Source organism: Dicentrarchus labrax, unplaced genomic scaffold (genome assembly GCF_905237075.1).
Source record: "Dicentrarchus labrax unplaced genomic scaffold, dlabrax2021, whole genome shotgun sequence".
Taxonomy (NCBI): domain Eukaryota; kingdom Metazoa; phylum Chordata; class Actinopteri; family Moronidae; genus Dicentrarchus; species Dicentrarchus labrax.
Genome location: NW_026136724.1, coordinates 1,638,904 through 1,665,067, shown reverse-complemented (window position 1 = coordinate 1,665,067; position 26,164 = coordinate 1,638,904). Strand labels below are relative to the sequence as shown.

Sequence of the window (26,164 nt, the reverse complement as noted above, 5' to 3'; positions counted from 1 at the left end):
AGTAGCAACAACTACACACCTCAGTCAAAGCTCTCAAGCTCTCTCCTCACTCCTTGTCTCTACAGTCTTTACAGAGCATGTACCATCTACACTCCCTACCAGAAGGAACAGAACCAGAGCTAGCAGGATGATGAAGTTCTCAAGTTCTCCCCACTACCCAGCAAGAGACTATTACAGCTTCTAAAACTAAAAATGTATTCAATAAAAAATAAGACAGACACAAGAAGAATTTGTAAAGACTTACAGTGACTGGCTTCACCAGTCCTGTGCTGAATGATGGTGCAGCTTCATTAATGTATTAGAGTGTTTGTGCTCTATGTCTGATCATATTACTTTCAAATGTACCTGAGTGTGTATGTGATGGGTGTGAGTGTGTGTTTTTACAGTGTGTTTGCTGAAACCCTCTCAATATTGATTTTTTACACTCTGATTTCACTTGGTTGGCGGTAGTATGGTTCAATTCAATTTAAATTTGATTTGTATAGCGCCAATTCATTACAGAAGTTATCTCAGGACACTTTTCAAATGGAGCAGGTCTAGATGGCTGTGGATCAAGCGGGGTGATCCGTGGGTACATGCTACTTAGACACAAGTCAGGACTTTTGACCTTTGATAGACCCCCCAGGACCCGCCACGGACTTCAACAGCAAGGAGCCCAGTTGGAAGGAGGTTCAGGAGGTCGTCAAGGCAGCCAGAGCCAGTTCTGCCCCTGGCCCAAGCGGAGTGCCCTACAAAATGTACAAGAGGTGTCCCAGACTCCTTCACCGGCTGTGGAAGATCCTGAGGGTTATCTGGAGGAGGGGAAAGGTAACCCAACAATGGAGATTTACAGAAGGTGTCTGGATTCCCAAGGAGGAGAATGCTAATAACATCGAGCAGTTCCGAACCATCTCGCTGCTCAGCGTTGAGGGGAAGATATTCTTCGCCATCCTATCCCATAGGTTGACGGAGTTCCTCCTGAAGAATGAGTACATCGACACCTCTGTACAGAAGGGTGGAATCCCAAAGGTTCCAGGATGCCTCGAGCATACAGGTGTGGTCACGCAGTTTATCAGAGAGGCAAGAGAAGGGAAAGGAGACCTAGCAGTGCTGTGGCTCGATCTCACCAATGCTTATGGATCCATTCCCCATAAGCTGGAGGAAACAGCCCTGGATTGGCACCATGTCCCAGGTAAAATCAGGGACCTCATCTTGGACTACTACAAGAGTTTCAAGCTGAGAGTCACCTCTGGGACAGTCACATCCGAGTGGCATCGGCTGGAGAAAGGGATCATCACTGGATGTAAGATTTCAGTGATCCTCTTTGCCTTGGCCACGAACATGCTGGTCAAGTCAGCTGAAGTCGAGTGCAGAGGTTCGCTCACCAAGTCTGGAGTTCGCTAGACCCCCATCAGAGCCTTTATGGAAGACCTGACCGCTACAACGACGTCAGTGCCAGGGTGCCGATGGATCCTTCAGGGCTTGGAGAAGATCATCACCTGGGCTTGGATGTGTTTCAAGCCTGCAAAATCTAGGTCCCTGGTGCTCAAGAGAGGGAAAGTGACTGACAAGTTCCATTTCTCTCTGGACGGGAGCGAAATGAGCCTCGGCAAGACCTTTGATTGCACCCTGAAGGACGCTGCTAGTTGATAACATTACTTACATTTTTAACATATCACTGCCACAGGAGAGTGTTGCTGCTTTAAGACAGCCACCATCATCTCTGTACCTAAAAAGTCTGATGTATCTAGTCTAAACAACTTAGTCCCATTCTGATTAAGTGCTTTGAGAAACTGCTTCACATTATTTTTTGTCTCATATCTGAATCTCACATTAGCCTGTAGCTCGGTATGTTGAGATACATATCATCATGTTTTGGGAGCAATCACTCTTCTGTGACTCAACCAGCCCACCAACCATATTTGAAAGTTAAGTTTCCTTCACGTTCGTCCTTCATACAACATTATTGTAAGGTTGGTCGACTTAAAACTGTTCAGTCAGTCCAAATTTCTTTATTTCCCATTCCCAGCAGAAAACAACAAACTAAATAAAAATGAAAACAAATGGAGGAAAAGATAACTAGAGGTATCAAAAAGGAAACAATCAACTCTGCTCTGAGATATGACCCTTTTAAGCTTGGGCCCCTGCTCATTATCTGGCAAAAAGCATTCCCAGGGAGAACCCCTTTATCTAATACCCAATAGATAATTTTTATAAGTCAACACTGGAAAAAACGCACTACACATATTAAAGGAGTAACCTAGATCCCAAACTGTTCAAAACAACAAATCTCCCAAACATCTCCTAAACCTCCCCCTCATCTATACCACACTTCCCCCAGTAACCTGGCAATAAAAGGAGTCTAAAAAGCGGCAAAGGATGTAACAGCGATGCTGACCTGGCGTTCTTGTTGATGGACTAGTAAGTAAATCCCTTATTTGTAAACTTACTTGCTTTCTATGTGGTATGTTGTTGTGCTTGCTTGTTGTATGTCAGTTTTTACGAAGTTGTTCATTCAGCCATTGTTGATAATAATACCAGTCAACTAATTTCCTATGTCTAGCTAGCTAGAATAGCGGAGCTGTTAGCAGACTTACTAGCAAACACTCAATTCAATTCAATCACTCGTCTTACATGTTTTTACGTTGTTATATTGGCTAGCTTGCCACACGAGCGAGTTTGCCAGCTGAACTCAGGTGTTGTGAGGTGTATTTATTACGTAGTCCTTTGCAAAATTGCAGAGGTAACAGGGAACAAAACATACAATTGACATTCACAAATGTTTCATCAATAAGGTGCTGTTTAAAAATTGCTGAATAACTATTTACATTACAAATGGCTGTTAAAAAACTATTGAAGACGGCGCACCTGAAATCCTGTATATTGGCCTCTTGGGTCGGGGAATTTCATCCTTATCTTCCAGACGCAACAGCTGGGGATCACCACTCTGTTGCCCACACCCAGACGGCCATGCTGCCACAGCACAAACCGTCTGTAGGCAGCATGTCGTTCCTCTCTAAGATTCTGGAGAAAGTAGTCGCCAAAGAGTTGTGTGACTTTCTACATAACAATAGTTTATTTGAGGATTTTCAGTCAGGATTTAGAGTTCATCATAGCACAGAGACAGCTCTGGTTAAAGTTAATAATGACCTTCTGACTGCTTCTGACAATGGACTTGTCTCTGTACTTGTATTATTAGATCTTAGTGCTGCATTTGACACCATTGACCATGATATTCTTTTACAGAGACTTGAGCATCAAATTGGCATTAAAGGAACTGCCCTAACCTGGTTTAAGTCATACTTATCAGATCGTTCTCAGTTTGTACATGTTAACGATGAATCCTTCATAAATACTAAAGTTAGTCATGGAGTTCCACAAGGTTCTGTACTTGGACCAATACTATTTACTTTATATATGCTCCCTTTAGGCAACATTATTAGGAATCACTCCATTAACTTTCACTGTTATGCAGATGATACGCAGTTATATCTATCAATCAAACCCAATGAAATTAATCAATTATCTAAATTACAAACATGTCTTAAGGACATAAAATCCTGGATGACCTGCAATTTTCTGATGTTAAACTCAGAAAAAAACGAAATTCTTGTTCTTGGCCCCAAAAACCTTAGAGACTCATTGTCTAAAGATATAGTCACTCTAGATGGCATTAACTTGGCCTCTAGCACCACTGTCAGGAATCTTGGAGTTATCTTTGATCAGGACTTGTCATTTAACTCCCACATAAAGCAGACCTCTAGGACTGCCTTCTTTCATTTACGTAATATTACAAAAATTAGACACATACTATCACAGACAGATGCAGAAAAACTAATCCATGCATTTGTTACTTCAAGGCTGGATTACTGCAACTCTTTATTATCAGGTTGCCCCAATAAGTCCATTAAAACGCTCCAATTAATTCAGAACGCTGCAGCACGAGTACTGACAGGAACTAGAAAAAGAGATCACATCTCTCCTGTACTAGCTACTCTGCATTGGCTCCCTATAAAATGTAGAATTGAATTTAAAATACTCCTCCTCACCTATAAAGCTCTTCATGGTCAGGCCCCTTCATATCTTAAAGAGCTCATAGTACCCTAATACCCCACTAGAACACTACGTTCTCTGAATGCTGGGCTACTTGTGGTTCCTATAGTCTCTAAAAGTAGAACAGGAGCCAGAGCCTTCAGTTACCAAGCTCCTCTCCTGTGGAACCAGCTTCCAGTTGTGGTTCAGGAGGCAGACACCCTCACCACATTCAAGAGTAGGCTTAAGACATTCCTCTTTGATAAAGCTTATAGTTAGGGCTGGATCAGGTGAGTCCTGAACCATCCCTTAGTTATGCTGCTATAGGCCTAGACTATCGGGGGGATTTCCCATGGTGCACTGAGCTACTCTCTTCCTCTCTCTTTCTGCACTCATTCATGTCCCTTTAATGCATGTTACTAACTCCACTTCTTCCCCGGAGTTCTTGTGCTTTCTCGTCTCGCAGGTTCTCATGGATCCTGGTGGAGCCTCCTGCCATGGTCCTGCTTGACTGCCATTGCCAATACTGTTGTTGCTGTGCACCTGTCTGTCTGTCTGTCGCTCTCTCTCTCTCTCTCTCTCTCTCTCTCTCTCTCTCTCTCTCTCTCACCCCAACTGGTCGAGACAGACGACCACCCACCTAGAGCCGGAGGATCTGTCCTAGGTTTCTGCCTTTTAACAGGCAGTTTTTCCTTGCCCTTGTCGCCAAGTGCTTGCTCATGGTGGTACTGTTGGGTCTCTGTAATTAATGTTAAAGAGTTCGGTCTAGACCTGCTCTATTTGAAAAGTGTCCTGAGATAACTTCTGTTATGAATTGGCGCTATACAAATAAAATTGAATTGAATTGAATTGAATGTCTGTATTGATGCTGTTCTACACCCAGCTCCTGGTTGTCATCAACAGCAAAAATTTCATTCCAGGCCGCACAGGCCAGCCGCAACACCCCCTCATCCAACATCCAACTCTTTAATTTACAGCTGTGTGGCGACAGCAAAGCCTTTCCAGGTCTGTGGCCATTTCTCTGCAATTGCTGCATGTGCACCAATGCAGGCCATCTCCATCAGGGTCAGGGCTCTGGGGTACCTCCAACATGGCCATGACATCAAACATAAGACCTGGCAACCTTGTCAGGACTGTTTCCAACAGCCTGTCCTTCTGCACAGCCTCCAGGGAATGGAGTTTTACCTACAATACAAAACAATGTGTTAGTGTATATATGTATTTGGGGAAAAGGCTGAACGTATCTAAGAGGATGTGATGACCAATAGGCCTAATAAACAAACCTTCATTTCAGCTGCACGTCTTGACTGCAGCTCCTCAAGCCTCGACTGCTCCTCAGGGTCGAGAGTTCGCGTTTTTATTCCCTTCACCCCTTTCAGTGGCCTCCCCCGCGGAGGTTTCTGCTTTGATGGTCTAGCTGTGGCCCTAATCGCCTGAGGGATATCAGACGACGCTGACGTTGACGTTGATTCCTGTGATTATTATGAGAACAGTTGTCAATATCTCACATAATTATCAGGAAATAAATAACTCTACATGTTGTAATAGTGTAAAAGAGGGCACTTTGCAAACTATTAGGATAAATTGCAATAATGTCTAACAAAATCATAACGGCCGATATTATGAAATAATGCGATGTAGGCTACATGTAACTTTATTGGTGTCATCTGGCTTTTTGTAATGTTTATATTACACTCAAAAACACAATAAATGAAATTATACAGTAGGCCTATAGGCTTTTTACTTGTAATTTAGCTGCAATCATGTAAACATTTTAAGCCATCAAACGCTACTTTATTATTTATTATTATAAAGTAGCCTAGGCAAATGCTTGACATAGCCTAAACTTATTATTATTAATATTATCTTATTAGGCTACCATCATCAGTATTCCATCTTTGATAGCACAACATATACAATTAAAGCTGCAAGCAGCGATGGACGGGACCTCGCACTCCACGCAACTCGGGGCGTGCTGCGGCCGCGTCACGTGCCGTTGTAACACGTGCGGACCACGACATGAAAATATTGCGTAAATCAGCTCAAAATCGCCACGCAGCACTTACTTCCTGTTGCCACTAGGTGGCGCTATCACTACGTGTTCAGGGTGGGACTCTTATCAGACATGTGAAGTTTGGAGCCGATTGGACAATGTACACTCAAGTTATAGCAAATTCGTGTTTCGTGGCGATACATAAAAATTTCCTGCCACGCCAAAGACACGCCCCCTCACCACAGTCAACACATATCATCAACAATGTATTTTGCATTTCATAAGTAAATTTCAGCTGGATCTGATCATCCTGCTAGGAGTAGAACATGAAAGTATAAAACGTGATACTTCCTGTTGCCACTAGGTGGCGCTATCACTATGTCTGAATATTGTCATGTAGACGTGTTCAGGGCGGGACTCTTATCAGACAAGTGAAGTGTGGAGCCGATTGTACAATGTACACTCAAGCTATAGCGAATTCGTGTTTTGTGGCGGTACATCAAAAATTCCCGCCACGCCACAGACACGCCCACTCACCACATTCATCACATATCATCAACAATGTGTTTTGCATTTCATAAGTAAATTTCAGCTGGATCTGATCATCCTGCTAGGAGTAGAACATGAAAGTATAAAAAAATGACATTTCCTTTCACCACTAGGTGGCGCTCTCACTTTTACTGAATATTATCACATAAACGTGTTCAGAGTGGGACTCTTATCAAACATGTGAAGTTTCATTGAGATCGGATCAGGTACTCAGAAGTTATGACGAATCCCTCTTTCATGGCGAAGGTTTGAAATTGGATGCCATGGGACGCCACGGGCACAATGTTCCACGAAAAAAACTGACTGCACTGACCAATTTTGAAGTAGATCCAATAAAACCTGTAGGAGGAGTTAGTTAAAATAGAAGCCCTGAAATGCCAAAAATGACATCACAGTTTGACATTCGTTCAAAATGGCCAACTTTGACGGCACGCCATGCACACGCCCTTCAACGTACAGTGAAAAAATTAACAGCGTTCATTCAGCACCATTTTTTTACTGTACTGACCAATTTTGAAGCAGATCCCAGAAATTCCCTAGGAGGAGTTCGTTCAAATACAAGCCCAAAAAGTCAAAATGACCACAAAATGGACGCTGTGAGTGAAAATTAAATATCGAAATTGCAGACTTCCTCTGGGTTTTGGGGCATGGGTCCAAGAGGCTTTTCTGCTTCTTTTATCATGATACACATGCGTAGCAATTTTCGTACATGTGGGCCTTACGTGTCTTGGAGGCTGATTCTGGGGGGCGTGGCTTAGAAACAAATATGCGGTCGAACTTCCAGAGGTATAATAATAATTCCTAGAAGAACAAAAGGGTCCTTGCACTTGTTAGTGCTCGGTCCCTAATTATGCAGTAGCCTAATATTTTTATGAAATCATGAAACATTACCTGGTCAGTAGACATCTTCGGAGTCTATCTTTGCCTGTTCGATGTCCGACGCTTCCATCCTACTGAACATCTACCGGTATACAGGGGGGAGGGGATCAGGCCGTGAGTGCAGAGACGCAGAGCCGTATATAGAGACGGCTCTGGTAAGTGGTATTTACGACAGTAACGTTAAATACAAGTACTCCGCAGCGACTCTAGGGGTAGTTGTTTGACAAAACCGGAGAACTGCTTAGTATGCCTTTAATCAAATTAAAAAGTTAAAATGCAAATACTTTCTCAGGCTTTCCTTTCAGATATCTTGTAACTCAATGCAAACATAATTGAATTACCCTTAACATGTTTCAGCCTAAAATCTTTACTAATTACCAAATCCCAGACACCTGCCAGCTAGATGGTATGTAAAAGTGACTGAGGTGGACAAGCACTCTATGTTGTGTCTTCACAGGGCATTCCCGTGACAAATATGAAAACACAAACTGCTCTGCACTGTGTGTTCTGACACCTTCCTATCAGAACCAGCATTAACTGTTTCAGCAGTTTGAGCTACAGTAGTCATCTGTTGGACGGGCCAGCCTTTGCTCCCAAAGTGCATCAGTGAGCCTTGGCCACCCATGACCCTGTCTCCAGTTCACCACTTTCCCTTCCTTGGACCACTTTTGATAGATACTGACCACTTCAGACCAGGGAACACCCCACGAGAGCTGCAGTTTTGGAGATGCTCTGACCCAGTCGTCTAGCCATAACAATTTGGCCCTTGTCAAAGTCGCTTAGATACTCACGCTGCCCATTTTTCCTGCTGCTAACACATCAACCTTTCCTGATATATATATCCCACCTACTGACAGGTGCCATGATAACCAGATAATCAGTGTTATTCACTTCACCAGTCAGAAATCCTAATGTTATGGCTGATTGGTGTATATATATATATTATCTTTTTAGATAGATAGATACATAGATAGATAGAAATTATTAATCCCCCAAGGGAAATTGGGTCGTTATAGCAGCCAGGTACATTAAAATACAATAAAATACAATAGAATAGAATAAAATAAAACAATAGAATAAAATACTTGGATAGAAAATATAAAAAAAGATAAAAGATAAAAAGGTAGGCAAGGTGCAAAATTTTTAGTTTTCAGTTGCAAGATGGTGGTAATAGTACTGATGACATGATGGTAGTGTTATCGTTAATAACAGTTTATAATAATTACAGTATATAATTTGAATATTAATAATATGTATAATAATATAATAATAATATGTATATATAATATGATGACTGGACAGATATACATGTATACACATAGATATTATACATTAGTATTGATATAATGTAAACGTGTCATTTACCATCTTAAAATGTGGTTGTCTTTTCAGCATAGCTCATAATATTTAAATAAATATGTTTTTCCCAGGATGTCACGACCCACCCTACCCTGACATTCTTACCCTAACCCTAACCAGTCTTGCTCCCAATGCCTAAACCTAACCAACCTAGCTTAGCTTTTCCCTTCCAGTGCCAGTAAATACAGCATATTTCTTTCATTATTTCAGCTGCAGTACACAGTGGAGGAGGCCAGCGTTAAATAAATACATCATCCGCCTCCACCGGAAATGTTTGCATTGACAATTTATAATCTGACAGTGTTGTGGGAAACAGGTAGGTCATACTGCAGCTCTTCAATAAAGAAGTAAAAACATATTTCTGCACAGCCATACATGTGCTCCTATTCATTGAAATGACAAAGAATACTATTTCTAGTTTTCAGTGCTAAAAACTACATGTTCTTCACTTCTTCTGAAAAACTGAAGAATGAGTGGGATTTTGCTCCTTAAATGGTATTTTGGAGCAACAAGCATATCTCTTACACTAACCAGAGCACATTACTTTGACAGAGGATGACCTTGATCATTACATGTCATATCTGTTTTAGCCTATTTAAAAGTCAACTTATTTATGTCAGGACCCTGATGATTTATATTATGTGATAAGATGTATAATAGCCAGTATACATGGCAGTGATAATATAAACACCCATCCTCCATATCAGTCCCTCTCTCAAGTCATAATCACACTAGCTTTTATTAGCCCAGAGTAAAGAAGGTATTCAGTTGGTAGCAATCTGCAACTTCACCACCGAGTTTCGAAGTGTGTAGGAGAAACTACAGTGGCTGCGAAACCCTCAAAAAAACGTGAAAGGCCCTACGTAGAACCAGGCTTTGGTTTGTCCATTCTAGATAAAAACGGTTCATTCTAAGATATCTGAAACACAACAGTTGTAGTTTTTAGGTGATGATCATACACAAATGAAAACACATCTATGAATATTATATTCCATTTCTGCCATTAATTCCCTCTCAATGTTGCATCCTGGACCTAATTGATTAGTTTGATGATTTCTGTCTCAGCTCTGCCTCTGACAAATTAGCATGTTTCATTGGTTCAAAATCTATTCTTGCTGTATGCTGGGCTCTGTTGCCTAAAGACATCTTGGCTGTAGTTTACTGAGTGTAGGCCAACAAGTAATGATCATAATTTTCAGACAAATCTTCTCTTACAGAAGAATGTAGTACTGCAGAACTTTTCTTCAGAATCATCTTCTTTTTGGACTGCCCTTGCTTTAGCAATCTTAACCTTAGACAGCAAAGGTCCATTCTAATCTCTGACTGTCCAATACCAACCTCTGTAATCAATACTGCAGGCAGTGTAAGTGCACTTGCTTTGGTACTCTCAGGAATGATATGAGTAACCTATAGAATTTGTCACCTTCTCTTACCCTGCAGCTGGCTTTCATCCAAAAGTTAACCAATGAAAAAGCAATATAATCCACTGTCCAAGGACATCACAATATCTCTGTGGGTTGATGAACTACAGTGCATCGTTAAGTCTTTAAAAGGTTACTCAGTTAGCAGTGAAATAAGCTTTACCAAACACAACTGTATAAAAGACTGCACAGCTTTCACACTGAAAGAAGGCCTACTCACAAAACTTATAAAGTACCTATGCAAAGAAATTTCCACATGTATAAAACCAGGCTAATGCCAGGTCCTGCGCATCTTTATACATCCCAATCAAGGTGAAATTTACCACACATGAACAAGCTACTTTACCCACCTTGCCTCCTCCCTTAAATTACAATGCAAATGACTGGAAATACGGCCCTGTTGTCATATTCTGTCCAAAATCGCAATGGCCAAAACTTCTGCAAATCAAGGAAAGAAGAAAAACTTCACTGACTGTGAGATCGAGGTTACTGATCACTGAGGTAGAGGCCAGGAAAAAATGTGGCAGAGAGTAACAAGTGGTCAATGCAGCCGGTTCAGAGAACTGTACAATGGCAGAATAAAGAAAAATGGTCAGATATCAAGATCAAGGTGAAAGGCGAGTGACTGCATATTGAGTGTCGCTGCTACAGGTGTGGGCTCAGGAAATACAGAAGTGACGCCACATGAAAGAAGGGTCACTGCAATTAGAAGCCCTCACCTCTGGCATCCTGCCTGCATGTGAGGGCGACTCAGACATGTACATTACTCCTAGCTAACTGTTGCACTCGTCTTTGGTGGGGCCGGGTTGGGTTCATTGATCCACAGCTCATGTGGCAGAGGCTAAAGAGAAAATTGCTGTTTTCCCTGGCGATTTTGATAGAGCTCGTTAGCACATTGATGAAGGCATTTCATCCGCGTGAAATTAGCCGGGGGGCGCATATTTAGGACGCATATTTAGGACAATGGGTGGTGGGAAAAATAGCATTTTGGTCTTTCTGATGTTGAACAGAAACTGTCAAGGTGTATCAGTGGACATAATCATGGGTTTTCATAGACATATCACAGTAACTGTGGGAAACTTTATTTAGAAACATCTGGATTGTGTCAGTACTTTGACATTTGAAATCTCCAAGTTATAAAGCCAGACAAGAGTTTGCGCCATGGCATGCTCATTCTCACATCACGTTAATTTTTATACATTCCACCATGTGCATGAAAACTAACGTACGCAACCTTTTTGTGCGTACAGAATGTTTATACATGAGGCCCCTGGAATTCACGTCCCGCAATTAGCCTACCTATTTTCTTTGCTACCATTCGTTACCTATCATTGAGCATGTTTTCTGGCTTCCACTTTGGACACAATATTGTTTCAAGTTACTTTGCTTTTTTGCATTAGAGATCATGCTTCTCTCTTGAGGAGCTGAAAATATTGATATCTGTAAATATAAACAAATGTTTTTAAATTTAACATTTAATAATAACATTTATATTATCTTTATTATTTTATTATTTTGTATTGCATTTCATTTGTTTGAAAGGTGCTATATAAATAAAGCTGGATTTATTCAACACTTTCTCCATGGTACACCTGTAGGCAAACGTATTTCCTTATATAGAGAAATAGCAGTATGATAATTGCAAATGGTGGGCATGCACCTCTCAATTTAGAATGATTCTGATTCACTAACACATACAGGATGGTAAGATCAAACTGGTCGGTGGTCACCCAACTTATTTCGAGTGCAAAGTCCAATTTAACATCTTTACACATATAAGTGGCCTAGTGAATGTCTCCTGAGGTTGATTTTAAACAGGTCTTTAATTCAAATGACTCTTAATTAATGAATGTAAACTTTCTTACATTTGGTTTTCTACAACCTTCAGATAGCCCACTGAAAATCAACACAGACGCGTGGCAGGAGGAGCCTGGGATCGAACCCACAACCTTCTGATTAGGGGACGACCCGCTCTTCCTCTGCCTCATCTCATGATGATGACATACTACCTTTTGTTTATTGATGATAAATGCATTTAGCTTAAAATCACATATCTAGGAGACTCAACTCCTTAGCTATGATTAGAATTATTTTCAAGCTTAGACAAAGTGTGCACCAATGGCATTTAAAAACTTCAGACATGTTAGGTCTCTTGCTAGAGGAGTGAAGTGTTCTGTATTCCTGTAATCCAGTTCAACTGCTAGCACTCACATGAAAATTGCATTGTTCACACATATGCAATGTCTTCCCTGCAGCAGTTGATGCAGAAGGATCCAAATCCTTCAGGAAATCCTCTCCTCAGTCCAGCACTTTTGCAGAATGATGGTGATCCAGTGAAGAATAGATCTTGGCAGCTCAACTATTCTGGTCGGCCTGTATGTTCACAGCTGATGGAAACCTGTATCAGCACATTATGTAAGATGGGGATTTACAGCTTTTTTAAAATGATGCAGAATGTTTAGCTGATTTATCAGCACATATTGGATCCAAAGACATTTGGACCTACTTCACAGGAACTCATCAACTTGAAATATTGTGAATTTAACACTTGTTATGAGCAGATGGGTCAGATGTGTTCTTGCAGGGGAAACTACAAAATGAGGAAGTATTACTGTTTGCCTAATGTGATTTATTAAATGACTATTACAAAGGAACACTATGGTTAGAGTCTGTGCCCTGGTGGATATACATTTTAACCCTCCAGGTACACACAAAGTACATTGTTTATGCACGCATTAAGAGGCTGCAGTGTTCATTGATTACACCCCACTACATCAAAGTTATTAAGACAAAATTTATTGATGATTGTTTTGTTTTTTATGTTCCTGGAAGGCTGTCTCTGGGAACACACTGTGCTGAGTAAATGCAATGACAATCAGCGTATGAGATTTGCTGCCCGGGGTGTCCACTGGGCCTGTTTTATCACATATCTTGTAGGAAAATGAAAATGTATTCATTGTAATTAACAGTGATACTAGAGGGAAAGCTAAGGTCACCTCCTCTGGAGTCCATGAATATCAGCAGCTCAAGGGTGGCTGTGGCTCAGAGGCAGAGCAGGTCATCCCCCAGCTCCTCCTGCCACATGTCAAAGTATCCTTGAGCAAGATACTGAACCCCAAATTGCTCCCGATGCCATGCATCGGTGTGTGAATGTGTATGAATGTTAGTTTCTGTTCGATGGACTTTGCCATCACTGAGTGAATGTGTGTGAAAGGGTAAATGTGGCACGTAGTGTAAAAGCGCTTTGAGTGGTCAGAAGACTAGAAAGGCGCTATACAGGTACAGGTCCATTTACATTTACCATTTAATTTCAATCTAGCCATCATGTAAAGCTGATGGTTAAGGTACTTTTTCATTGTATCATCACCTAAAAATAAGAATCATTATGTCTTTGTCCCCTTAGAATGAGTTTATATCTACAGACACAGCGGGTCACCTTCCATGGACGTCGCAATGTTGAACTACCATGTTTCTACAGTAGCCCAGAAGGGACAACCTAAACACTGGCTGTAGATGGAGCCACTTGTGTTTTTTCTGTGTTTCACGGCCACTTTAGTTTCTCACTGGGGTGGGTGAAGTGAGTTGTAGTCTCATCAGTAACTGCTGATGCCACTAAATCATTCACTGGACCTTTAATTTTATTTGAATAAAAATAAAAAAATAAAATAATGACAAACTGCACATTAGAGTTTTATTATTACCACAATGAAGGATGTGTTTATTTGTTAATACAATTTATTAATGTTAAACTACTGGACTCTTATGATAATATATAATATATATATATATATAATATATCTGATAATATGTCCTTTTGTTTACAGTTCGCAGCTGTCTCACATGCTACCTCACTTTTTGTTTGTAGTTCTGACACAAACCTCTATGGAGGTGTTTTTTTCAGGCCTGTGTCCCATTATGAGGTTTTGAGTGACAGTGTGTGATGTGTGTTAAGCAAGCACGACTTTAGTTTTTTCATGGACAACGTAACACAGTAGTGCCGATATCAAAAAGTGGCTGTTGGTAGGCCTTCTGACGACCCCTGACGAAGTGACATATTTTATGCTTGTTTCATATTGAGTCCTTGCTGCAGCAGCCCAGGGATCGAGTCTGACCTGCGGCCCCTTGCTGCGTGTCATCCCCTCTCTCTGCCCCACCTTCCTGTCTATCTTCAGCTGTCACTATCATAAAGGCAATAAAAGCCCCCAAAAATACTTTTTTTTTAAAAAAAATTAAAAAAATGGACAATTAACCCAAATAATGAACTAAGTAACTACAAGAACTTTGTGTAAAACAAGTGATTTGGATTATTTCATAGCCTTTTCTTCAAAAAAAATCTGTAAGTCATTATGATGAGAAACTTTCTCAAAATAATAACTTACAGAATCATTTTTTTCCCGTCATACTGGCAGAAATGGGCTTCCATACCTTCCATAGAAATGAAATGCTGTCATTGAAGAATTATCCTTACATGTCTGGGTGGAGGTGCCCCAAGGTGCCCCGCCTCCTCCGTTGTGCCGCCCCTGGAGGGGCCGCCCACCGGGCAGCCCATCAGCTCTGAGGACGGAGACTCCCACCCAGCTGTGTCCCTCCTCAGCTCTACAGAGCATGATACATGAGGGATATTTCTGACTTCAGCGAACATGAATGAGATCAAGATCGCTGTGCTGGGCAGTGAAGGTGTCGGAAAATCAGGTAACAGCCGTGGATCAGGAACAGGTTGTTGAACGTCGGTTATGAACAACGACCTCACCTGTCTGTCTGTCTGTCTGTCTGTCTGCAGCTCTCATCGTCCGGTTCCTCACAAGGCGCTTTATCGGCGAGTATGCTTCTTCCTCAGGTAATTATGAGTCTCTTAAAAACACTGTAATCAGATATGTGCACCTGCCTCTGTGGCTGTAGACAGCAGTGGGCTTAATGAGGGACTTCCACTGTTAAATCTTGACGTAAACATGGTTCCTTAAAGATTACAAATGATGTAACTGCTCACAAGTTCATTACACATGTGAACATAGAATAGTGACATCTGACTTAATTTTAACCCTCTATAATGCTTTTATTTTCCCTTAAGAAGCTTTAAGATTGGGAACATATGGAAGCCCATTTCCGCCAATGTGACGAAAATATAGTGATACTAAGTCATTATTAAGTCAAAATACTGTGTGTTATGTGTCTCATTATTCTGTATGATATGATTCATGATTAGGGTGGGAATTATCATTTTTGCATTTGAAATGTAATCTTTACTGAAAAAACTATTGAAATCCTGATGATGTGACACTGGGGTCTGTACAAAATCTTCTCTTAAATTTAGAAAACTGCTGTTAGTCACACATTTTGGACATATTGCGATTTCAGTTCATTGTGCTGCTCTAATTCTTTGATCAAAACTCCTGATGTAAATCATAGTTTTTGGTAAAATTTGTTGATTTATACCTGCTTATATAATTTTTTTAATCTGCATATGCATAGATTATTTTTAGCTTCTTGTCTGTTTATGTGCGTGGCCTGTAAAACGCCACTATTTGGAATATGTCCGTCTTTGGTGGCTGGTTTCAGCTCTCTATACATTATGTAGCTCCATCCAAGTCCTCTATCTGAGTTTCTTGTATATGCTCTCTTATGTTATGTACTCTTCATGGCTAAGCCAACTACCAAGCCTTTAACTACATGTCTACATCTTTGCACCCAAAGATTATTAAAATGTTTGTGTCAAATGGACTGCAACTCAGTATTAAGAGCACAGGCTTTATTGTTTGCCAATAGCTGGTCTGAAGAGCCATGCTGTAATGATTGCATTATGCTGCCTCCTTGAAAGGCTACCTGACCTGCAAGGGGAATGACTCATATTAGTCTTAGATAGTGGCTCAATAGGCCATTGTTCCCCTGAGAATAATCTAGTTTCATCTTAGCTTTCAGCACTCTCAGTGAGTAAGGGAAAGATATTGTGTGAGGTGTGTGCTCATGGAGAGAAATTAGTCTCAATATTGGTGACAAATGTGTTTTTAAACAACAAATATATACCAACCAATTTTAATAAATATAAAATCATTTTTCAAATAAATGTATCCCAACATTAATGAATGTAAGTATTTTATATATTTCCAATGTCAAGTTCAAAGATCTAATAACATTTGCTTCCCTTGGGCATAATGGACCCTCAAACTGCTTCCAATCAGAGTAGCACCTTGCATGTTTGCTGCCATCTGTGTGTGTTAGAGTGTAAGTGGGTGAATGAACAGCAAATCTTAAAAAAGCAACCATTTAACATATCATATCTAAATATATATTTTTTTGCATTTATTCTTAAAGAATATATATATGAATCACTTGCCACTAGATGTTGCAGTAGAGCACCAGTATGGAGCTATTATTGTAGCAAAACTATTTACAAATGTGTGTGGAGAGTTGTGTAACTGTATCTTAATCTGTGTGTGCGTAATCAGATCTGTGAATGTGTAAAATAATCTGTAATGAAAACTGCAGCAGTGATAAACAGGCCCTCGCACTCAGCACGCGTCGGGGTGTGCTGTGGCCACGTCACATATGCGGACCACAAATTCAAATTTCATGCAAATCAGATCAAAATCGTAACTTCCTGTTGCCAGTAGGTGGCGCTATCACTATATCTGAATATAGTCATGTAGACGTGTTCAGGGCGGGACTCTCATGAGCTATGTGAAGTTTCATTGAGATTGGACACTGCATGTACTCTGAAGTTATGAGGACGTGTTCAGGGTGGGACTGTTCGGTTACATTGTACACTGAAGTACATGATCTGTTTTATGGCGAATCGTCAAAAATCAAACGCAACACCACAGGCACGCCGTTGGACGTACAGTCACAAATAGCACGTTTCATCTGCAGTTTGTTTTAATTGTACTGACTTAATTTTGAAGTTGATCTGATATATTCCCTAGGAGGAATTCGTTCAAATAAAACGTGAAAAATCGCCCCAAAATGCAAAATGGCTGACTTTGACGCCACACCACGGACACGTCCTTCAACATACAGTCACAAAGGCACAACTTTTAATCAGCAATGTTTTTTGACTGAACTGATAAATTTTGAAGTTGATACAATAAATTCCCTAGGAGGAGTTTGTTTAAATACAACACAGAAAATCGCAGAAAATTACCGCAAAATTAAAAATGGCTGACTTCGACGCCACGCCACGAAAGTGCCCTCAACGTACATGCACAAATAGCGTTTAATCAGCAAAATCTTTTAACTGTACTGACCAATTTTGAAGCTATTCCGAGAAATTCTCTCGGTGGAGTTTGTTCAAATATAACGCGAAAAAACGCCAAAAATGACGAAATTCAAAATGGCTGACTTCCTGTTGGGTTTGGGTTATGGGTCCAACAGGCTTTTTTGCTTGTCCAATCATGATACACATGCATACCAACATGTCGGTCATACGTGTCTTGGGGGCTGATTTGGGGGGTGTAGCTGAACCATTTTGCGATTCCCATCTGTGGGATTAAGACAATATGTTAGCGTTCACCACGACTAAAATTTTGTGCAAAGTTTTATGAGTTGTCAGGCATGTTTAGCCCCCCAAATATTGATCAATTGTTAACATAAAAGCAGATTTTCGCCGTGTTGCTATGGCAACGTGGTTCTACAAAAATTCTTAAGATTCATAAGACGTCATGGTCATCGTCCTAAGGGAGTTCTGACAGAATTTCAGCTGGATCTGGTCAATCTGCTGGAAGATATAGGGGAGAGTGGGGTAAGATCACCCATTTCTCATATTTTGGATCACTACATCAAGGCAATCATAGTTTTTTCGCTAACTAATATATCTGCATATATTTCAGGATGTTGTGCATCCCTTCAAACAAACAGAATGAGTGTAAACCTTACTGTTGTGATAATATAGCATGTCCAAAAAAAGTGGTCTTGTGGCTCAACTTAGCCCACACACGGGGTAAGTTGAGCATAGGAGCGGGGTAAGTTGAGCCGTATCCCTACTTTTTAACATGAGAATGCCTTAGGAAGAGAACATTAACAGCTGTGTTTTTGCAATATATGCAGAATATGTTTTTTGGATACACTTATTGAGTGCATTTTGGCTGTGGCCACCGGCTCAACTTACCCCTGGCCAAATGGCTCAACTTACCCCAGAGCTACCATTTTGACTTTATTAGTCCCCACAGCTAAAAATTGTGCACTTTTATGCTAGGTTTATGACCTCATGTTGTAGCTCATAGATACCACAATTGATGTATAAAACAAATTTTAAATGATCTATTTTGGTCCAAACACAATTCTCATGAAACTAAATTAAAATTCACTAATTGAAAAGTGAATTTAAACTAAAACTAAATTCACTTTCAGGAGTGAAAAATGATTTTTTGGAAATAAATATCTAACCACTTTACCCATGTGGTTCTTACATTCACAGACTCCATGAAATGATGCCTTCCTCCTAAATATTTGGTCACATGATCAATGTTTTTTACCATTTCCTAGCAACAAGGGGTGGCTCAACTTACCCTTTGGCTTCATTCTTTATTCATGGCTATGTTCTTAGGCAAAATTGTGAGTGAGTCCACTACTTTGGCTGAGAAGCAACCCCACACATGAATGGTCTCAGAATGCTTTACTGTTGGCATGACACAGGACTGATGGTAGCGCTCACTTTTTCTTCTCCAGACAAGCTTTTTTCCAGATGCCCCAAAAAATCGGAAAGGGGATTCATCATAGAAAATGACTTTACCCCAGTCCTCAGCACTCCAATCCCTAACTTTTGCAGAATATCAGTTTGTCCCTGATGGTTTTCCTGGAGAGAAGTGGGTTATTTGCTGCCCTTCTTGACACAAGGCCATCCTCCAAAAGTCTTCGCCTCAGTGCAGGCAGATGAACTCACACCTGCCTGCTGCCATTCCTGAGCAAGCCCTGCACTGCCCGGATCCCGCAGCTGAATTAACTTTAGGAGACCGTCCTGGCGCTTGCTGGACTTTCTTGGGTGCTCTGAAGCTTTCTTGCAGTGGACATTTTTTGGGATTAAGTTTCAGTAAGAATTAAGTTCATGGCAAGAGGGACCTTGCAATTAATTAAAGCCGCATGTGCTTTTGGGCGGGGCTACCTTTTGATTGACAGACCACGGTAGAAGTGTAGAAAAAGTCACGTGTAAAAAGACAGCCAATTATACATAACATATACACAACTCTCCACACACATTTGTAAATAGTTTTGCTACAATAATAGCTCCATACACCAGCATCCTGTTTCAAAACAATGCATAGCATATATTCATAAAATACACTTCGAACTGGAAAGAATAAAAAAAAAATCACCAAATAACTCCAGTTAACTCTTTGTTAATCTTTTCAACAATTACCAACTCTGGTTTGTTAAAAATAAAATTTAATTCACAGAAAATAGCCACGAAACAGGCTGTTATGGCTGCCATGTAAGCTAACATTAATCCTCTGGGACAAAGGAGCTTGTCAAAGTAAAAGTTTTTGCCACTGACAGGCTCGGGTCTTTAGTGTCTTACAACATTATGGAAAGGATCTCTGCAGAGATAGACCTTTTTATTTAACCTGAAACAGCTGTAATATCACTATAGCTTACCACCAGACTCCATAGACAAATGTGTATGGGCATTGCTATCACTGAGTGAATGTGTGTGAAAGGGTGAATGTGGCACATAGTGTAAAAGCGCTTTGAGTGGTCGAGAAACTAGAAAGGCGCTATACAAGTACAGGTTCATTCACCATTTACCGTTTACCATTTACAAATACGGTAATTTGACCTTGGATATCGTCGTAATATTGTTATTTAATTCAAAGTGGACAGAAACAAAATGAACTCACCAAAACCATCTTTGTTAGTCTTTCCACTGTTCCAACAATCACAGCTCTAGTTTGGCGGGAAAAAATCCTTAATTCACAGATGTAGATGAAAAAAACAGCAGTTTCAGTCGTTTTTCTCAGTTGTAAACAGAGGGACTAACATGCACTAACATGCACGCACTGCCAGACCTCCTCTGTAAACAAACCACGGAGAAGCTGCAATGGCAACAAAGGCAGAGGGAGTGTGACTTCATTCCCTGCTCAGGACACCATGACTCCTCTATATCTTTACACAGCTAATAGTTGTTTGCTGTTGATGTTTTAAATCTCTAAATCCCATATATATATATATGTGTGTGTGTGTGTGTGTGTGTGTGTGTGTGTGTGTGTGTGTGTTTGTGTGTGTGTGTGTGTGTGTGTGTGGTTCACCTGACACACATGGACTGGGTTACTCGGCTGGGTGCGATCAGCTTTTAGCCTGGTCCCACCAGACGAAGAAGTCCGAAACCTCCCTGTTGCTGGCTTAGTCAATATTGACTATTTTAGAATCAACTTGGTAATGTACAAATGTGCTGAATTTTCACCACAGCCATTAGAGAGATTATAATTATATAATCTGGTCACATAATTCTCTGCATAATGTGTTTATTATAGAAAACACTGACTGAACTGACTAACAACTGACAATTGTACTTTTAATCGTGTTTTCTCTGTTATTTTTTAATCTCATTATTTTACTTTTTTAAGGAATTTTGTGTAAGCAGGGAGCTAAGGCAGAAGTGAGTTGTTTCATGATGCTTTTCTCTGACTGCTGTCTTCCCTTTTTCTTCCAGAGTGCATATACAGGAAGCGTCTGTCTGTGGATGGGAGGCAGATTAATCTTGAGCTCTATGACCCTTGCTCTCAGGTTAGTTTACTAGATCTCTTTATTACAAAGAGGTGGCACGGTGGCATAGTCCTGGACAGCACATCCACCTGTGCCACTTATCTCCAAGTTTAACTGAGATTTTATGAACAGGAAAGTCTGTGGGCTCTGTGGGCTTTGTACACTGGCGCTTGTATAATTCCTATTTTGCACTCGACGCACATTGGAATTTTCCCTCCACCGACGCACGTCCTTAAATTAGGGAATGAACTTGCACTCCGGGGGGTGGTTCAGCGAAAAGAGGAGGCGTGTTCCGGCGCAAACGTTCCCTGGTGCTATTTTGCTGTTTCAGAAAACAATTCCGCCACAGACCAGGAAAAACCTAGTCTAAAGTCAGTGGCGCTTATTCAGATGTTATTTCAAGGGCGCAGACTTGAGGGGATGTGCCTGAGAGGCAGCAGCAACATCGCCACCCGGTCAAGACGGGCATTAATACTTTGCCGCATCCCGGACAGCTCCCGCTCCAGCATGTCAAACCCGGTTTGCTGCAGGAACGGGTGGTCCTCCGGCGTGTAGTGGGTCTGGATCCTCTGCACCTTGGTGTTTGCGCTGCTCCCTCCTCAGCTGGTCCTTGCGCACTGCTCCCAAGGCCAGGGTCTTCCCTCTGCGAAGCTGCGTTACATTGTTTGGATTTATTGTATGGCTGTGTTACATTTATTTCATGTCAATAATGTCACTTCTCGGTATTTCATGGCCCTGACGAGAACGTCGGTCTCCTTGGCTGTGAACCGCTCCTGGTGTGCGCCTGGCCAATCCGCCGTTATAATAGTAATCCGCCATGGAACAAGCGTGCCTGCTTTTAAAGGGAATGTGAGATGACGCTCTGATTGGTTTATTGCATGTTACGCCCAAACCACACCTATGACTAATGTAGCTACTTCAGACCAACCCATTTTAGATTTGCGCTGGGCGCAAGAGTCATTTAACCCGCCGGGATTATAGCAACAGCGCCCGAAATCCACCCACAAAGCTACTTGCGTTTTGCGTTTGATACTTGCGTTTCAGATCGGCAAGATAGGGCCCTGTGACTTACTTGGTGAGTTACTGAGGGATGAAGTGTTGGATTTTCCCTTTCCTAATCACACAGCTGATCTGATCTTTTGGGTTGGCAAGCATGGGATGCATAGTACATTTATTTTCATTTCATGTATCAGGATAATTTATGTCATTGGTTATAGATTATCAGGGTGTTTTCCTTCCATACTAGCTTGTGGCTTGTGAAAAAAACAGATGCCATAACTATTGCTGCAGATTGCGAGCGAGCCGCGGAGTTACACTCTACACTGCAGTGCGCTCTGTCTTAGGCGCCCATGTTAACCAATTCGGCTGTTTTTTTGACTTAAATGTTTTCAAAACATATTTTAGTGTACTGTTAAGCTGTAATATCTAAACGTTTCTGAGCCAGCTGCCATTTTGAAAGGGTTAAACAAAGCACTGCTCAACTCGGAGTTTCGTCACATACCAGCCGGAGAATTCAGTTGTCCGCATACAAATGCATCCTCACCAGATTTTCTCTGCACCATTCTTCAATTCAATTCAACAGCAGCAGCGTTCTGAATTAATTGTAGTGTCTTAATGGACTTATTATGGGCAACCTGATAATAAAGAGTTGCCTAATCCAGCCTCCTGTTGCTGTCATTATTGTAAATTAAAATTGGTTCTGAATAGAAAATGATACCAGGATGCTACATAAGACCTGTTGGTTATAATTTGAGATTATCAAGGCTCACATACATTTTCCAAAAGTGGCTGATGTTTTAAGAAACACTCAGACTCTATTGACATTACAGTACTGGCCCCAGGAAGCAGACTCCACACAGGCTGCATAGGGTCTGCTCCCTTCCCACTATGTCCTGCTCTCTCAACCCATTTGCACTTTGTGCTGCTGCACAAACATGAACCAAAATAGCAGGTAGAGACGGCCACACAGTCTGTTGGCCCAAGACCTTAGGGCCGAATAAGTGTAAAGCAAAAGCCAGTCAGTATCATCCATCTTATTTTTAGAGAACCAGTCAAGCATGGGGCTGTCCTTGGCTGAACCACTGCATCCAGCCTGAGTCTTGTGTCCATTAATCTAAATTAAAGCACAGGAACAGCAAGGCCGTCTTAGTGCCACTTTACCACCACAAACTCTAAATCTTTTTGTTAATGTTCACACCTTGGTTTATGTATTCCAGCCCTTCCTAAACTGTATGTGAGGTACTATAAAATGTCTGTATGTACAGTGCCTGAATTAGACCAGAAAAGGTGCCAGTACCTGAAACACAACATAACTCTAATTCTCTTGACGCAGTTACTCTACGCAGTGTTTTAGAAATACCACTTTCACCCACTTCTAGTTGGTCTTAACAGATGATAGGATTTTGCTTGTATGAGGCTCTAAATCTTACCTAGTGTGCCTTTTGTTTTCTCTATTTTCCAGTCTTGTGAGGGTAAGTCTACTTTAAACAACCAGATCCACTGGGCTGATGGTTTTGTTGTGGTCTATGATATCAGTGACCGCTCATCCTTCCTTACTGCCAAAGCCATAGTCCACCTCATCAGAGAGCCACACCTGGGAACTGCCAAAAGGTATGGGCTAAGATGACTATAACATAATAATGGCTTTTGCATGCATGTTAACAGAACCTGTGAAAACCACCATATTTCAGTTTACAAAGATCGTGTGTCCCTGCTCTGCTTTTGACCTACAGGGATGTGGACTCATTCATATTTTTAGTGGGTAACAAACAGGACCTTTGCCACATGAGAGAGGTGCGGTGTGACGAAGGTCAGTGTCTGGCTGCTGAGTTTCACTGCCAGTTCTACGAGCTGTCGGCAGCTGACCACTACCAGGAGGTGGCCCTCATATTCTTCAAGATGGTGCAAAACGCTAGCCTGGGCAGCAAGGCCAAGGAGCGCAGGAGACGCCCCAGCGGTTCCAAGTCCATGGTCAAACTCATCAACAACGTCTTTGGCAAGAGGAGGAAATCAGTGTGAAGTGTCAAATACTAGGACAGCTGTCAGTCAAGCCTGGAACAATGGGACTGGACTGAAACACACCCTCTGACTTGGCTTTGTATTTGATTGTTTGGTGTTGCTATTGATTAACATTAAACTGACATTTGTATGTGTAAATAGGTATTTGTGTGCTGTAACAGAAGCACACAGCACCTACTAACGGAGCCTGCTTGCTGCTTACTTCCACTAATTCATGCTTTTGCTCTTAAAGATCATTAAAAGCTTTTCATGAGACAAAAAAAGCGAAAGGAAATCTGAGCTGTATTGAATGACTTCAAGTATTTAATCTGCTTTATATGACTAAGAGGGATCAGTCTTTTAAATGTGTGCTGCATCAGCATCACATGTCGCTGACTATATTTTCAACTGTAGAAGGAAAATGTATGAATTAATGTCATGGCATATACTACATTTATTATATGCACAGAACATGCTGTTTTTAGTTGTTATCACACACAGGTTAAGTAAAAGAGAACCCTTGAATCAGAACCATTGGTTTATGGAGTACCGTTTTGGAACCTCGAGTTTGGCATTATGGTCGTTGCTATGTCGGTTTTAGGCAGCCAACTGTGGCGCAGTTTTGACTTGTCCATAGTGGGAAACAATGGCGGCTCTCCTGGTCACACACGTTCTTCTATTACAGATATACAAGAGACAGCACACTAAAATAGGAAATGGAATCTTGATTCATATTTGATCAGCTCTGTCTAGTTTGACAGTTTGATCTGAGTTTGGTGCGTTGAGCTGGACGGACTCACTGAGAATGACTTGTCAATCACAATGTAGCCACGCCCTAAAGCATACCCTGCTTTATTGTCTATTTTCCTGTCAGTTTGATTTTAAAAGGTTTTGTTTTAAAGTGATAAACAAAGATTCTAAAAATTATGTGATAGTGTAAAGTTTCTGAAATAACTGATAATCAGAAAAATAAAAATCAGTGTGCATAAGGACCTATTTATGACTTGGAACACAAAGCTAAGGACTTGGACATGACAATGACTGCCCCACAGCTGCAATCTATTTAATTATGCAATAATCTTTTTAATAAAATTATTACTATTTTTCAATTCAATTTTATTTGTATAGCGCCAATTCATAACAAAAGTTATCACAGGATACTTTTCAAATAGAGCAGATCTAGACCGAACTCCTTATAACATTATTTACAGAAACCCAACAGTACCACCATGAGCAAGCACTTGGCGACAAGGGCAAGGAAAAACTAAAAGGCAGAAACCTAGGACAGATCCTTCGGTTCTAGGTGGGTGGTCGTCTGCCTCGACCAGTTGGGGTGAGAGAGAGAGAGAGAGAAAGAGAGAGAGAGAGACAAAAGGACAGACAGACAGACAGACAGGTGCACAGCAACAACAGTATTGGCAATGGCAGTCAAACAGGACCATGGCAGGAGGCTCCACCAGGATCGATAAGAACCTGCGAGATGAGAAATCACAGGAACTCCGGGGAAGAAGTGAAGTTAGTAACATGCATTAATGGGACATGAATGAGTGCAGAAAGAGAGAGGAAGAGAGGAGCTCAGTGCACCATGGGAAATCCCCCAATAGTCTAGGCCTATAGCAGCATAACTAAGGGATGGTTCAGGACTCACCTGATCCAGCCCTAACTATAAGCTTTATCAAAGAGGAATGTCTTAAGCCTACTCTTGAACGTGGTGAGGGTGTCTGCCTCCCGAACCACAACTAGAAGCTGGTTCCACAGGAGAGGAGCTTGGTAACTGAAGGCTCTGGCTCCTGTTCTACTTTTAGAGACTATAGGAACCACAAGTAGCCCAGCATTCAGAGAACGTAGTGTTCTAGTGGGGTAATAGGGTACTATGAGCTCTTTAAGATATGAAGGGGCCTGTCTATGAAGAGCTTTGTAGGTGAGGAGGAGGATTTTAAATTCTATTCTACATTTTACAGGGAGCCAGTGCAGAGAAGGTAGTACAGGAGAGATGTGATCTCTTTTTCTAGTTCCTGTCAGTACTCGTGCTGCAGCGTTCTGAATTAATTGGAGCGTTTTAATGGACTTATTGGGGCAGCCTGATAATAAAGAGTTGCAGTAATCCAGCCTAGAAGTAACAAATGCATTAGTTTTTCTGCATCTGTCTGTGATAGGATGTGTCTAATTTTTGTATTATTACGTGAATGAAAGAAGGCAGTCCTGGAGGTTTGCTTTATGTGGGATTTAAATAACAAATCCTGATCAAAGATAACTCCAGGATTCC

General features: G+C 41.1%; 2 protein-coding genes across 3 annotated transcripts in view; both read left to right on the top strand.

The window, feature by feature from the left end:
- Nucleotides 1-26,164, top strand: part of tmem121b (transmembrane protein 121B) — a 616,846-nt gene that overhangs the window by 28,865 nt on the left and 561,817 nt on the right. The window lies entirely within an intron of this gene.
- rergla (RERG/RAS-like a) lies at nt 14,748-24,170 on the top strand. Its single transcript, XM_051392074.1, has 5 exons — nt 14,748-14,904; nt 14,993-15,049; nt 20,849-20,922; nt 23,363-23,511; nt 23,634-24,170. The coding sequence occupies exons 1-5, from the start codon at nt 14,853-14,855 to the stop codon at nt 23,917-23,919; spliced, it is 618 nt and encodes a 205-aa protein (XP_051248034.1). The 5' UTR covers nt 14,748-14,852; the 3' UTR covers nt 23,920-24,170.

Bases quoted from the DNA above. Each gene is read 5' to 3' on its own strand.
- rergla (XM_051392074.1), top strand. From the start codon at position 14,853: ATGAATGAGATCAAGATCGCTGTGCTGGGCAGTGAAGGTGTCGGAAAA. The intron at 15,050-20,848 runs GTAATTATGAGT...TTTTTCTTCCAG, and splicing joins CGAGTATGCTTCTTCCTCAG to AGTGCATATACAGGAAGCGT. The intron at 20,923-23,362 runs GTTAGTTTACTA...TCTATTTTCCAG, and splicing joins TCTATGACCCTTGCTCTCAG to TCTTGTGAGGGTAAGTCTAC.